Genomic DNA, 14,758 nt, shown 5'->3' with positions numbered 1-14,758 from the left:
ACAAGACAAAATCATTTAAAAAATATATTTTGTCTAAAAAAGGCACTGTGTATCAAATATAAATTGCACAAGTATGAATCGACTGTTTTGTGCATTGTCAAAGTTCGAGAGTTCCTCTATCAGTAACAAAATGGCGTAAACATGGCATTGTCGCGCGACGCCGATAGGATGTTTTCCGTAAGTGAAATCAGTTTACTTGGCCTAATTATGATTATTTAAAGCATACTTCTCTAACTTATGGCTTCCGTTGTTACATATGTGTCATTTCATGTTTTATTTATCTAATCTTCAACGTGTGTTCGTTTTATCAATGACAAATACCATCAAATTTCACACTGACGTTATTTCGATAACAATAACATTGCCTTGCCCAACTGCACTTTGCATGCACACCATAGATCTGTAGGAGGTGCATACTCTATGGTCATAGGGTCATAGTACGGTGCTTTTTTGGTAGGCTAGTTCCCACCCCCCTTATTTGAGCCTGACCTAGAAATCTACATCTAAATCTAGATCATCTAGATCTAGAATCTAGATCTAGAGGTCTAGAAAGAATCTAGATCTATGGCCACCTCTATTCTCACCCGGGGCAGGCTAGTCTTTTGGCTATTCTCACCCGGTGCGCGTTCACCGTTATAGCCTAGTAGATCTAGGCCAACAAATTTTGCGTTCACCCTAAACCACAGAATTCTAGCCTACACTGTGATAACAGAAAAATTGTAGAATTCTGTGCCGTGAACAAACGTTCCATTACAACTGTAGCCTACTAAAACTAAAAGCGTACAATTTTGTATGTGGGCAGTGGAGAGAGAGAGAGAGAAAGAGACAGAGAGAGGAGTAGCGCGAGAACTTCCAGTCAAAACAAAATGGCGACCCGCGTAGTTCGGCTTGATTCGAAAAGTTAAATAGCCGTAGCATCTTTGTAGACAAACCAAATTAATTTACTTTTGTGTTTTAACATCATTTTTTAACTTTGTTTTGGTCAATTTGATCGTCCACACCGATAGACAGTATTCAGAGAGAGAGAGAGGGGAGGAGTAGATCTTGCGAGAACTTCCGGGCAAAACAAAATGGCGACCCGCGTAGTTCGGCTCGATTCGAACAGTGAAATAGCCATAGCATCTTTGAAGACGATCAAATTAGCTTACTTTTGTGCTATAACGTAATTTTTTCTTGGCTTTTATCAATTTTATCATCCACACCGATAGACAGTATTCCAAAATGAGGAAAAGCAGGTCTTGTTTCGCACCGGGTGAGAATAGCCTACGCTGGCAAGTCTCACCCGGGGTGAGAGGTAGATCGTTTTTCTATTCTCACCCCGGATGAGAATAGCCACTTCGTAGATCTATAGAATCTAGATCTACATTTGATTCGCGGCGAGCTAAGACTAAGAGTCTTACTAAGATATCAAACCTTACAACTGCAAAACATGCCCCCCTGAAACCCCCCTACTCTTAGGGCCTGAACCCGTGAATAACAATTGCGGGGTTGGAACTACCGAAAAAGCGCCCATAGTACTTCCTACATCTATGATGCACACTATGAAAAGATCATGCAATTTGTTCCGAGATTTAGATTCTAGATCTAGATCTAGATTAGATCTAGCATCCACAGATCAAGATTAGAGAGAACTGCCGGGTCGGGCATCAGGTTTTTTTTTAGTTTTCGGGCACTGGAGCCCCCCAAAAATCGTAAAAAATGTTGTTTAAAAATCTGACCCCAAAAGAGGGGCGTACAAACTGTGTCAAACTTAAAGCAACCTCCCTTACTTTCGTTGACACCACAGTGACGGCGGCATTTTGCTAAAAGTAGGCCTATATCTAGAATCTAGTCCTTGAGACAGCTTTTTCTTCATCAACTGAGCAAAACAGCGTGTAGATCTAGGCCTAAGCTCTTCCCCCGGAAGAGTTAACATTGGTTGTTGATGAAGGAGCCTGTGGCCCAGATTCTACTCTGAAAGCTGGAGAGTTATTTTAATGAGGCCCTATCAAGGATGAAAGAGAATTTTCAGTTCAGTCACTTTGTTTTTGCCCAAAGGGTGGGGTGCCCGGATTGTAACATAAAATCCATAGTTTCTAATCCTTCGGGCAGATAAAATATTTTAAGGCCGGTTCTATTTCTCCGAACGTTCGGGAAAATAAACTTCAACTTTATTTCTCCAAACGGTTTGCGTTCTAGAGATTTGTTGATAATAGGCCTTTACGCAAATGGAGTGGCCTGTGTGTGTGTGTGTGTCAGTGTGTGTGTAAGGTGTGAACGGGGGGAGGGAGGGGGCGTGGAGGGATTTTTTTTTTTACGTGAAGGATTTTAGTTTTTGCTGGGAGACTAAATGTCAAATAGGTTACTGCCAAAGTGGAGCAGTCTTGTTTTCTCGCAGTACCTTTTGAAGGTATTTTCAAATGAAGTATAGTGCGGGAACGTTGCCCCAACCACAACTGAAGTATCTGAATATTCTGACTCCTGACATTTAAAAACCTCTAGCTCTAGAAATTGAATTCAATGAGAAAAATGCTTCCTCCCTGTCCTCGCAGTATGGCAGAATGAAAGGATGAAGCCAAGGGAGTGACAAAACGTACAAAGAAGTAGAGGAGAAATGACGTTAGTAAGGATGAGAAAAGAAAAAGCTGCAATTTACAATTCTACTATTCATAAGAACATGTTAATGTCCCCCCTTTGGGAATGACCTAAAGACACTTAAACACAGTCAGTACCACTGCCGGAGAGGGGCATAGCATCTTTATAGACGACCAAATTAGTTTACTTTTGTACTATCATATTTTTTTTCTTCGTTTTTTGTCAGTTTGATCATCCGCTCCGATAGATCTAGACAGTATTCAGAAATTATAATGAAAAACATGTCTTGCTTCACACCGGGTGAGACTTGCCAGCCAATGTTGGCTGGCAAGTCTCACCCGGGATGAGAGGTCAATCGTATTTTTATTCTCACACAGGTTGAGATTAGCTACTTCCTATTTATTTAAGATCCAGCCTAGATCTAGATTCTAGGTGAAATCTAGACTAAAATCATAAAATGTGCTGGCAGTCACAAAAGAAAAATCATCATGCGTGAAGGGCCTTTACTGTAGTATAGTGTTGTGGGGAGGAATACCATAAAACGAGCGACCACTATGATACAATAGAATAGAAATAGAGGGTTGGGTAGGAGGTCTCTTCTATATTAATATTGACATAACACAGTGATTACGGGGTGAGAATAAAATTTCATACTATTGAGAATAACCGTAATAACGACAGCCTACTATTCTCGCCCACTTTTTTCGTTTCGGGCATCATAGGACCCCTGTCACTGAACGCTCCAGGCGACAAAACTCGCCTCCCTCCCCCTCTCACTCCGCTGAGCATGCGAGGTGACTAAAATCGAGAACGGGCGGGCCAGCTCTCGGGCGCGGGGGGCGACTATTGTCGATTTGGGGAAAAACTTTATCTTTTGACCAAATAGCGTCACCTTTTGTTGCTACAGTATTAATGTATTGGTTCTGTAATAGAAAAGTTTACTCTTGAATGGTTTAACCAATCAAAATTAAGAAAAAAATAAGCCTAGGGTCCAGGCCCTGCTTTCCTTAAAAAATAATGGTGGGTTCTGCTAGGGATAACAATTAAACATGTTTTTTTTGTGTTGTAAACAAATGCCAATTGTATCATTACGAATGACAAACTATTACTATTATTTCATTAAACAGCTTTCAGTTAAGGCTATTATTTTTAAAATCGTACTACTCTGGCAAGTGAATTCCCTTCTGAATTTAGAATGTATTTACACTTGTCTAGGGTTTTTATGAAGACATGCGTGCATACTCTCAAGATTTTAAAAAAAATTGAACGATAACAAATCCCAGCGGGAGCCTAGAAAAATCTGCCAGCACTCTGGGGCAGGTCGCAAACGGTTACTCTCTTACAATTCACAAATTATTTTCTATCGTTCGGTCTCAACACCCAGGTAGACCTAAAAACCTAATTGCATTCTCAGACCGGGTGAGAATAATATTCATTCTATTCTCAACCGGGGTGAGAATAACAATATAATTATAATATTTTCTCACCCCGCGTGAGAATAAAATGGAGATTATTTTCACCCCGGGTGAGAATAACGACAGCCTTGTCATAAAAAACAACAACCCACTCCAATGTTCTTTTCTTTCTTAGAAAGTAAAAGTACCGCCTCTAATCATCATAGAGATATTTTTTCCATCACATCACTTGTTCTGGCTTTCTCACTGCTTGCCAGAATGGCTTCTGAACTGTTTTATCATCATTTAACTTCCCAACTTGTTCTCATTTGTCCAGTACTACTACTTCTTTCGCTGAAATAGCAGTGGCAGACTTCTCACAATATCTGTACAGTTCTGTCAAAAACAATCTCAAGTGTTATAGCTGTGCACTCTTGTATAGTATTTGACAGAGTTTATTATGATGCCATGTAAGGTTATAGACCAGAGTGTTTCCTTTATTGATGGAAAATTGATTCTCCCATGAGCAGTTGTTAATTAATTTAATGTTATATATACATTTTAAAATAAATTTTTTTATGTCACTACCATGAATGATTGAACGAGCCGAGGTCTGAGGCCATGATATATATACTATATTATATTGTTGTATTCTTTATCTTTTGTTTGTTGGTGCAGGCTCTTGGAGCAGGAAAGCTTGATGAGGACATCAATCAGCTGATTCAAGCTCCTGAAGAAGAAGAGGAATTTGATATTTTGAACGATGAAACTTTTGGTGATCTTGGAGATGGTAACTTATATTTTGTCGCTGTCATTTTCCTAAATTGTTTGTCCTGCATCTTCTTGTTTTTTATGTACTGTTGGGCTGTTTTTTCATTTGATATATTTAATTCTTCTTTGTGACTTGTTTTTTTTTTTTTTTACTGAGAGCTTTGAGAAATTAAATTTGAATGCAGTTTTCATGTTGGAAAATACAAACTCTGTGTTCTCAAGCTATGCTCCTCATGGACTTGCTGATGCTGGAAAAAATTATGAACTTTTCAAGACTAGATTTGCAGATAATAATGTGACTGGAGCCTGTAACTAAATTTGAGAGACCTTTTGCAGATGTCTACTTTGAATAGGTTGCTTTTGTTGGATTTAGAAAAGTGTGTAGGGAGTGTTTGAAGGTCGGCTTTTTGGTCAGTGCCCATCATCTTGACCTGCCGCGTGGGTTAAATTTTTGTTTTTTTTTGTTTTGGAAAGTTTGCATTTATGCATATATATATGTTCTTTACCCTTGGGACTGTCCAGTGTTGTGGGATTCAATTTGTCTTGTTCTTATAATTTAAGGTGTAAATGACTGCTCTGTTAGTTTTTAGTTAAGGTAAAGGTGCAGAGCTTTTAATCCCTACTTATGAACTTGAGGAAGTTCAAGTTTTAACTTAGTTAAAGTCCGAGTGTGGTCAGCTTGTTTTTGTTTTTCTAGGAATACATCTTCCTCTCAGCTATAGCCTTGTGTACTGTTTAAGGGACGAAGTTGTCCCTGTGGCAAGAAAAATAACTCCAATGACTTTTGCTTACCTAGTGAAACAAGGTTGAATGGAGTTGCTCATTTTTGTTATTACAATGAGAAAGTGTTTTCCCTGTGGAAGTTGGAAGAGACTTGATGTAGCATGTAAATAAATAAATTCATGCATCAGATTAAAAAAATTATTTTCACCAATTTGGGGTGCAGGGCAGAACTGAAATGTTGCATTCTTCATTTTATGGTTGGCCTCTTTTTGACTTATTAGACTTAATTTTGGGGTTAAGTTGCTGCTATTCAAAGTAGAGTTTTTACAAAAAGCACCATAGAAGTATTTTACGTAGTGTTTTAGTTTTGTCTTGGCATACCCACCACGGCGTACAGACAGCGCTCTTTTAGTTGGATCGGCGATGGAGTGACCGGGTCACAGCGGGCCGGTCACCCAGAGGTCACTAACCTGCCCTCCCGCTACCTGCGTCGGTAGCCGGTGAAATGAATTTTTCAACACATGTTTTATCGTCTTACACAAACAAAAAATATCATACGTGAACACAAGTTTGTTCTTTAGAGAAAGCAACTAAACCTCTTTATTGGTACGAAATAGCAATACCATGGCTGCTCACGTTTTTGAGTTAGCTGCTCTTAAAATATATGTCTATTTATAGTTAGTCAAAACAACAAACACATATTGAATGGCTAATAACTTATAAGCCTAACGATAAATATTTACAAAACTGCCACGTAAGACAGGAAAATGTGTTTAGAAATTGACTCACTCAAAATTTTGTTTCCAGCACGAACATGGAACTTGTCATGAGCATGATAGCCAAAACGCTTCACTGCATTCATGACTTTTTGTATCCAATGGATTGTGTATCCTCCTGAATAATGATATACTGACGTATCTTCAATATACAGCACCGATTTCTTTTCACGAAATGAACATGTACAGAATAAAAGTATACATTTATACAATTTTTCTTTCTAAACATATCCAGCAGCACGCAATGAGGGAGCTATTTGCAGGAGATGCGACACAAAAATAAAAACGCATTATGTCTATCTGGTTTGGGATCCTTCATACTCTGGCTTCCAGTTTTGAGATCACTTGGTGACTGCTTTCTGTGTCCTGTTCTCCTAAAAGCCCGAGAGCAAACATGTGTTGTTGTATGTGTGGAATACAGTGTTGTTATGATATGTGTGGCTTTGGGATAACTTTGCGGGGAAATAGCGTCTGAATGCGGACATGTAATTGTCGATTGCTAAGAAGATTTGTGGAACTGAAAATCGTTCGACTGGTTTGAGATTTGATATTGCAGTGTGAACATGGCTAAATCTTTCATTGAGAAGATTGAATATTGCTTCCATTCCTTTTGCCTCCTCAATTTTTGCAGTTTCGACGGAGTATTTTCTTGTTTCTGTACAAATTGTGTTTGTTAGTTCCTTGCATACATGGGGATGGAGGGAGGTATGTTTGGGGTGTTTTACGATGTTAGCTTGAAATTGATCTTTGTATGCAGCCACCTAAGCGGTACCAACAAAACGGAGAAGGAATTCATATTTCTGCTATTGTCAAACGCACACCACATGTTCCTACTAGTGTCAACTGCTTTTTTGCGGCATAAATTGACATGACGTAACACCCTATCTCCCTTTGATAGTTGAAATCGCGGTAAAACACTTGACACAAATGTTAGCGGAATACGACTGTTCATTTTCGTCCCTCACATCAATCCCATAAATCAAGAGAATATCTCCTGCCATTGTCTTACATAATCGGGGCTTTCTGCACTTTTTTTTTGTTTGACAGTTAAATTTAAACACCAACACACCCGACAAAGTCCATTCAGAGACTCTATGCCTCTCATATGTGTGACTGGCCCATTGCAGTTTAACGATTTTTACTTAGGAACACAATTCACTAACTGATAGCCAGTCACTGCAAAGTGCTGGAAAAACAAAATTCACATCATTAGAAAATATGATTTGATGGCTATCACACCGTGCAAACAGAAATAAAGACCATCGTTCCATTCTCGAATGATTTGTAATTAAATTTGAAGAGATAACATTATTATCGGCGCTTCCAATCACTTAACACTCACAATTTAAAACTGTTATTATTCCCAAACGAATCAATGAAAACTGTTGAAACTTTCACAAGATATCAAGAAGACGTAGACGAAGCGGAATTGGTGAAGAAATAGGTTCTAGGGGTACAGTGAGCATCATTTTACGGCTCATGAAATTAGGGGAAGAAACGCGTTCTGATAAGGACAAGATAGGACAGCGCTGTGCACGAGTTGACCCCGGTCAATCCCCGACTTGACGCGTGAAATTGCAGGTCACCTGCCGCTAATTTATGGCCTACCGCGGGGGGCCCGGACTAACTAAAAGATCGCTGAGACGGAATTTCGGACGCCGTGCCACCTGCAGATTATGTGGGTGGTTGAATGGTGTCCCTGGTAAGTCCTACTTTTGTACTCATGAAGTCAATCTTGCTTTTTTTTTTGTACCCTTAAACGACTGGTATATCAGCAAACTGCTTCTCTTAATAAAAGATGAGGGTAGTTGGAAGGTGTTATTCACAGGTCCTATTCTTTTTTTCTTTTTTTTTTCTTGGCCCAGAATGACCATTGTTTGTGTCGGTGTCTGTGCTTCTCTTTGCTTAAATTCTTAACTAAAAAAATATCACCACCAGCTGATTACGACTGGGAAGATGAGCACAAGCGGCTGGCAAAGGAGCTGGAGGGCTCCAGTTTCTTCGACAGTCCACGGGAGGAGAACCACACAAGGGACTCTGGCTTTGTCACCATGGACCGAGGGCTGTCCACCACAACCAGCACCATCCAGGAGGTAAGACTCAACCAGTTCACTTTTTGACCTGATTCGAGTCTTAACACTTTGCTTCTTCATCTCGCCGATTGGCGGTGTTTACCAACCAGTTTCTTTGGATTTTCCCCAAAATATAATGACAAAGTGTTAATAAGTGCGTTTATGTACAAGTACAAGTGATTTGCTCTGCTGCTTGAATGTGTAACAGGTATATGTGAATCTATATATTATGGTCACTGTCACAAGAAAAATAAACAATTCCCTTTTGCCCTGCTTTAGGAGATAAGAAAAACACCACAAAGTCACAAAAAAATTTCCTTGCATCAGCAAGATGGCCTTTCAATGGTCCAGCAATTACTTTTTACCCATAACCTGAAAAAGTTGTACACTTCAATTCTACTGACCAGTCAAATGTTTTTTCATGTTCTCCGTTTTGGAAAGACAGGCTCATTTGAAGCAACAGAACCCTGTGTAATACTGGTATTAACTGAAAAATTTGAAACTTCAGTAGGTCACAAGTACCAACTCATATGCTCGCTACACTTTGTTAATAGTGATAGTGAATGCAGAACTAGCAAGAAGCTTGCAAAGGTTGTATATGTTTTGAGACTCTTTCTTGCTCTCCTTTTTCCATTGTTAGTTAATACACATTTCTGCGATATCTTTGCTTAGTTGTTATTGAACTCCCTTTTTTAAGTATCATGAGATGTGAGAGTTCTAAAATGAAACCCCCCCCCCCCCCGTTTTTTAAAAACTGATTGTTTTGTTTACTTTTAATAGGATGAGCTTGAGCGCTCTATACGACGTCTAGTTGTGGAGGACCATGACAGCAAAGCGTTTACCGCCTTTGGACAACCCATCCCCGGGGTGAGTAGTTTGCATGTGCTTCCCGCTTTTTTTTTGGCTTTTTTTTTTTGGCACTTGACATGTTTGAGTTTTCCTTGAGCTGGTTTCTTAAAACTGTGTGAACGCGTTTGAAAGTTGTGCTAGTGTGTGCTCTTCTGACATAGCTTTGTTGCTTTCAGTGGTCATACATGCATGTGTGCTTGTGTGTGTGTGTGATGATGATGATTTTGCATGGAGCTCGTTTGTTGCAAGCGTGAAAACTTTGCTACTGTAAAGGCTAACAAGGAGACACATTTTCAGGCATGGTGGGGGGCACCCATTCGTATTTAATTCTAGCTGATCATCGTTTGTTTTCTTTTCTTTTTTAAAGATAATTGTTTTCCTTTAAGGGTTAAAAAAAAACCTGTTTAAGTACGATTGACACCTGTAAATTAGTGTAGCATGCTGGAAAAATGTTCTCTTTCTAAAATTAAAGGAAAATTTAACTTGTATCTTATTTCACTGTTTCTATTAACAACTTAGTTATTCTTTTGTCATTATTTGCAGAAAATATAACGAGCACCATTTCATAAATTGTATTGTGTGTTTCTTTCACTCTATTAATCTTGTGTTATGTATAGCAGTACTTTCCCCGAATTTTTCCTCCTCCTCTCTGCTGAAACAAGTGGAATGCCAGTTTGTGCTAACCGTGTCTTCCTCCCTCTCACAGGCCCAGAGACAGTCTCATCTCGATGAGCTCTTCGGCCCCAACTCCCCGCCCGGATACATGGAATTGGAGGGCTTGGTGTGTGTTGCATGTTGGCTTTTTCACTACCGTTAATACATTTGTTACTGAGGCTGAAATGTGTCTATGGTGTGTATGCCTGTGAGAAGAACCCCAGATGTTGGCAAACCAAATTTGGCCCTTGAGCTCAATATGCATGGAAAAGCCATCTGAGGACCAAAAGTTGAATATTTGTCCTTGGTCAATCCTGTTCGGGAAGGATAAAGTACAATTTGATTTAAATATTTTACGCCTATAATTAGTTTTGAAGTATATGATGTAATGAGTTCTCAAGAACTGAAAATAGTATCTTTTTACTTCATCCTTATGTGACTCCTCTTGAAAGAAAGCTCTTTGGCAGTCTCTCAGATATGAAGTAGACTGCACTGTTTGTGCGCTACATCGGACTAACTGTCAAGCTGCTGTCATCTAGAACAAGGAGGAAGAGCTTCATCCCCAGTCTTATATAACCTATCATTCCTCTTAACTTTTAACAGTTCTTTCCTTTAAAAATCGAACAAAAATGTTAAATGGTTTTGGAAGGCTATAAATCTCATATTTTTGTCTAATTTATCCATTTTGGTGCTTCTACACAGAGTGTAGACTTGATTCTGGTGAATTACCCCCCCAAAAAATTGGGAAAAAAATAAGTTTTTCATACTTAAATGGGTGTTGCATTTTACCGAAATCATTCTCATCTGTCCGCCATCTTGAATTACTTTCTTTGATACAAAGATCAAAGCAAGAACTACCCCCCAGGGCAGTGCCGCTGACTGTAGTGTCTTTAGGCCATTCCCAAAGGGGGGACATTTCTCGTTCAAGCATAGTAGAATTGTAAATGGGCTGACTCATGACACGCTCATAACAGCCTGATCTACAACAGGTTACTGCTGCCTTTTCTTTCCTGATCCTTACTATTTTCCGTCTACTTCATTTGTATGTTTGTCACTCTCTTGTGACCTGCTATTTCTGGGTGCCTTGATAGTCGTAGCAGACCTTGTGCTGTTGAAGCTAGAGAGGTGAGCAGTCTAAGTCTTCCCTGTAAAGGCTTCTATGTTGACACCCACCCCTTGGCGCTCATATGACCTTATGCAGTTGGGAGCACCGTAAAACCCTCTATTATAAAAAAAAAGCTAGAACAAAGAATTCATCTATATATAGGCTATATTTATGAACCCAGAGGACAGATAAATGTATGCAGCTCGAATTGCGATGTCTGAGAGCCAAAGAGAGGCTCCTCTAGCAATATTAGTGAAATAATCTATATTTCTATGTATAGAAATCTCAAAAGTAGGTCAAATATGACAATAAGTTGAGTGAAATCTCTGATTTGTGTCTAAAATCAATACCTACCCAATATGCATTACTTTTAGGTAAAGTACCTCAGTCATAAGAGCCTTCACAAATTTATAATAGTTTTTTATGCTATCAGACTGTTTGTATTTCAAATTTGAGCAACTAGGTCATGGTACTAAATGGCTGTCGTCTCCACTAATTGGCCTGAAATTACTCTTAATTTTTTGTATATTTTGTAGAATTGAATGTTCCTGAATATAAAAACTAGAATTGGAATCGTTTTTTCTTTCTTTGCCTATGTAAAGAGGAGGGGAAAAAATCTTTTTTTTTTCTTCTATTTTTAAACACCAAGTAAGTAGGTCACATCTGCAAATGAAAAATCATACTCAAATAATTCTTGTATCATATCAGTCCCTTCCATAACCTTTCTATTGATATACAACACTTATTGTGTTGACCTTCACAGGAATTTGTAGGATTTTTTCTTCTACGTCCAACCTCTTTACCTTAAAAAACGAGCCAAAACCCAAGAACTTTTGAGAGTTAAAATGCTCAAGATGTTTGAATAAAAGAAAGAGTAGCAAATTCAGAAGTTTCGATTATTATCAGAAGCTCAAATACAGACACACACACATACATGCACGCACCTCAAAGTAATCAGCATAGTAATAGCATGAGCACATGCATGTTTGATGTGCATGGTTTTCTTAGGGGGGGGGGGGTCAGTTTTAGGAAATGTTTTACAGGACTTGCAACACAATTAGGTCGTATAAATGCCGAAGATTAGAAGTGTGACAAGAGAGTAACAAACACAAAAAAGAAGGAGACCTAAGGACGGTAGATGTTTAGCCAAAAAGACGGAGCAAGCCACACCAAAGTACCCGCCAACCACCCATGGTTTTCTGTGTACAAGAGAACAGGGACCATAAATAATGAGGTTCACAAGAGGACAACTTGACAGCAGGACATGAATGTCTCACAGCTCTCTATGATGATATTTACCATTAAGGTTGCTCCATTTTCTTATATCCCAAGTTGTATGTACCAGTGTAAGAAGTAAGGCATCTTGTAGAAAACATCAAATCTAGTGCTTGTAAGGAGGAGCAGCATGAAGGGGAAAGTATGCTTAATCCATGCCTTAAACCTCCATTTGTTTGATTGTCTGTGATTTTTTTTTTCTCTCCAGGCATCATCAGCAGGGAAGAATATCTGGGGCTCACCTTCTGCGGACAACCCATTCCAGAAGCCGGTGAACAACACCCTCCAGGCCCTCTTTGCCTCCGCTAAGCAAGCTGCCCTCAGGGATTTCCCAGGGGTGAGACAAAGCATTGAATGTTGTGTCAATATCACCACTCGGAAGGAAGCTCCAGTGGTCTGAAAGAAGACTGAAGTTTTTTATATGTGTCAAAAGATTCTTTGCTGGTTTATGTCTTATATTTTTAGGGTAGTTCTCTTTGTCCAGACCCCCTCCCTCAAACAATGGCCACTCGAGCCAGTATGTCACGGGACATAATTCTTATCAGGACTGGTACACATGTAGCTATTTAATGCGAGTTGAGGGAGTTGTCTTTTTTGGGTTTTTTTGTGTGTTAAAGGTAGCTTTCATTGGAGGGGGGGGGTAGACAGGTAGGTTTGATTGCACCATGGAACCTAATTTTAAACCTGCATACTCTAATCTAACAGTCCATGTAACTATGCATTTTGACCACTTTTCATTTTGATCAAATAAACCATGTTTCTTTCTGTCTCTGCCTTTTTCCTATTCTTGGTGGCCATTATTACTGCGTTTCTCTATCTCATCCAGACTAACATTAAACAAACAATAAACATCGTAAAGAGTTAACACTTTTTTGCCCTTTCTTTCCATGGTGCCCTTAGGTGTTTCAAGATGCGAGGTCCACGCCCATCCCAGCACCGTCAATGCCTTTGCCCCCGGAGGTCCCCACTTTGGCAGAGATTGAGCACAGCATGCTAGCCCGAGAGCACCAGAAGCCTCAGGTGCTGACCGCCGCTGAACTGGAGCGGCAGCTGCGCGGGGAGGCGCCTCTTCCCGCTGAACCCAAGCCTGCCCCATTCCCCCCCATGCCCACTGCTCAGATTCCTCCTGTTGGTGCTGCTGTGGCGTTCAGGAAACAGGTATCGTCTGCTGCTTCTACAGACACAGGGGATGGGGGACCATGGTTTTGTTTGTTTGTTTTTTTGGGGGGGTTGATATGTTTTAAGTGATGAGCTTTGTGCTATTTTTCCCAACGTGCTTCAGAACCCTAAATGGTGTAAATTTTATACATGTGAGTGTACTGCATTTAGAATCACAATCCCTCATTTGTTAATGTCTGCCTTTGTCACCTTTGTGAAGCTCCGCCTTTATTCTAACAATGTGTTTCTGGTCCACTCAAAACTATAAGTAGGTAGCATAAACACGGCCTCGCGGCCTTCCGACTGCGTGGTATCGGTGAAATCGGGGTAATTCCGATCGCTGTTTCTTTGCTCTTTCGCTCTTAAACACCAAATGCCGTACACCTTGTAAAAGTTCAGCTTTTCCTCGTTACAATGGTGTAAGTAGTTTTTATGTCCGATTATTAGGAGCTGGAGAATCGCCAACAAAAGCAAAGCCCCTCGCGGTTGGAATGCGTGGTCGACCGGTTGAAAAATTTACTCGCGTGCATTCAAATGCTTCGCGGAACACGGGATGATTAAATACCGTCTTTTCATTGGAGAGAACTTTAGAGCTTTAAACGGGCTTTCCCGTGGTATATATTTGGCCTTTGACGTCTAAATAGAAAGCTTTTAAAAATACTGTCAAAATGTTTAGAGATCACTTTTTACACAAAATATGTAATATACCGGCTTAAAAAATTGTCAATTAAAAGATCAGCTCATTTCCTATTAGAATAAAGTAATCAGCTTGGAATTATTTCATCAATCCTTCCGCAAGACTCAGAAAGCATGTGACACAGCACGCGGGGTACACTACAGTATACAGCCGACTCGCCCGCTGCGGCGCCAGCGGGGTCAACGCTCGTTTTTGTTGTTGAAATAACGACAGATCAATGTGTTTGAGTCAATAAAATACTGAGTTTGTAATGATCTCAGTCTTGAAAAAAATTAGGCTCCATATATTTGTTATAGTGATTGTACTCTGTTACTGTGGAGATGTTTAGTGCTCTTGGTACTCTTTTTATTGTCTGTCAAACATGGGGTTGCAGCCAGTGACTGACTTTAACAAATTTAGTCAAATTTTAAACAACTACCAATTTCTTAAAAATTGACTGAGAGGTTAAAGAATGGTACCAAAATGCTCAGTGGATATAGGCCTTTCAAATGGAACAGATAAATTTGGCATACAGCTACTTTGAAAATCTAGTTTCTGGTACATACTGTGAGAAATGCTTTCCTTGATCGAATAATTGAATAAGTTGTTTAAACAGCTGTATCAGAAATATTACTCTGTATGAGCTCAGGTGTGTTTCTTGTTACTTCTTTTGACATTCACATCCCGATTCGATTCGTAAGTTCATGTTAAGAAGTGTGTGGTTGACGGGT

The 14,758-nt window shown here is 39.6% G+C and overlaps 1 protein-coding gene across 1 annotated transcript; it reads left to right on the top strand.

The window, feature by feature from the left end:
• Positions 1–70: 70 nt before the first annotated feature.
• On the top strand, positions 71–13,351 carry LOC101862561 (protein PAT1 homolog 1; the record flags this gene model as incomplete). The annotated part of the gene is given in 7 exon segments (XM_013091515.2): positions 71–177; positions 4,647–4,758; positions 8,177–8,331; positions 9,091–9,177; positions 9,866–9,940; positions 12,402–12,530; positions 13,094–13,351. Coding segments are annotated over 7 exon segments (852 nt in total), but the record flags the coding sequence as incomplete, so codon positions are not given.
• Between the last annotated feature and the right edge of the window lie 1,407 nt (positions 13,352–14,758).

Source organism: Aplysia californica, unplaced genomic scaffold (genome assembly GCF_000002075.1).
Source record: "Aplysia californica isolate F4 #8 unplaced genomic scaffold, AplCal3.0 scaffold00038, whole genome shotgun sequence".
Taxonomy (NCBI): Eukaryota; Metazoa; Mollusca; class Gastropoda; order Aplysiida; family Aplysiidae; genus Aplysia; species Aplysia californica.
The sequence above is the reverse complement of the archived record's forward strand: the minus strand, read 5'-3'. Positions and strand labels throughout refer to the sequence as shown.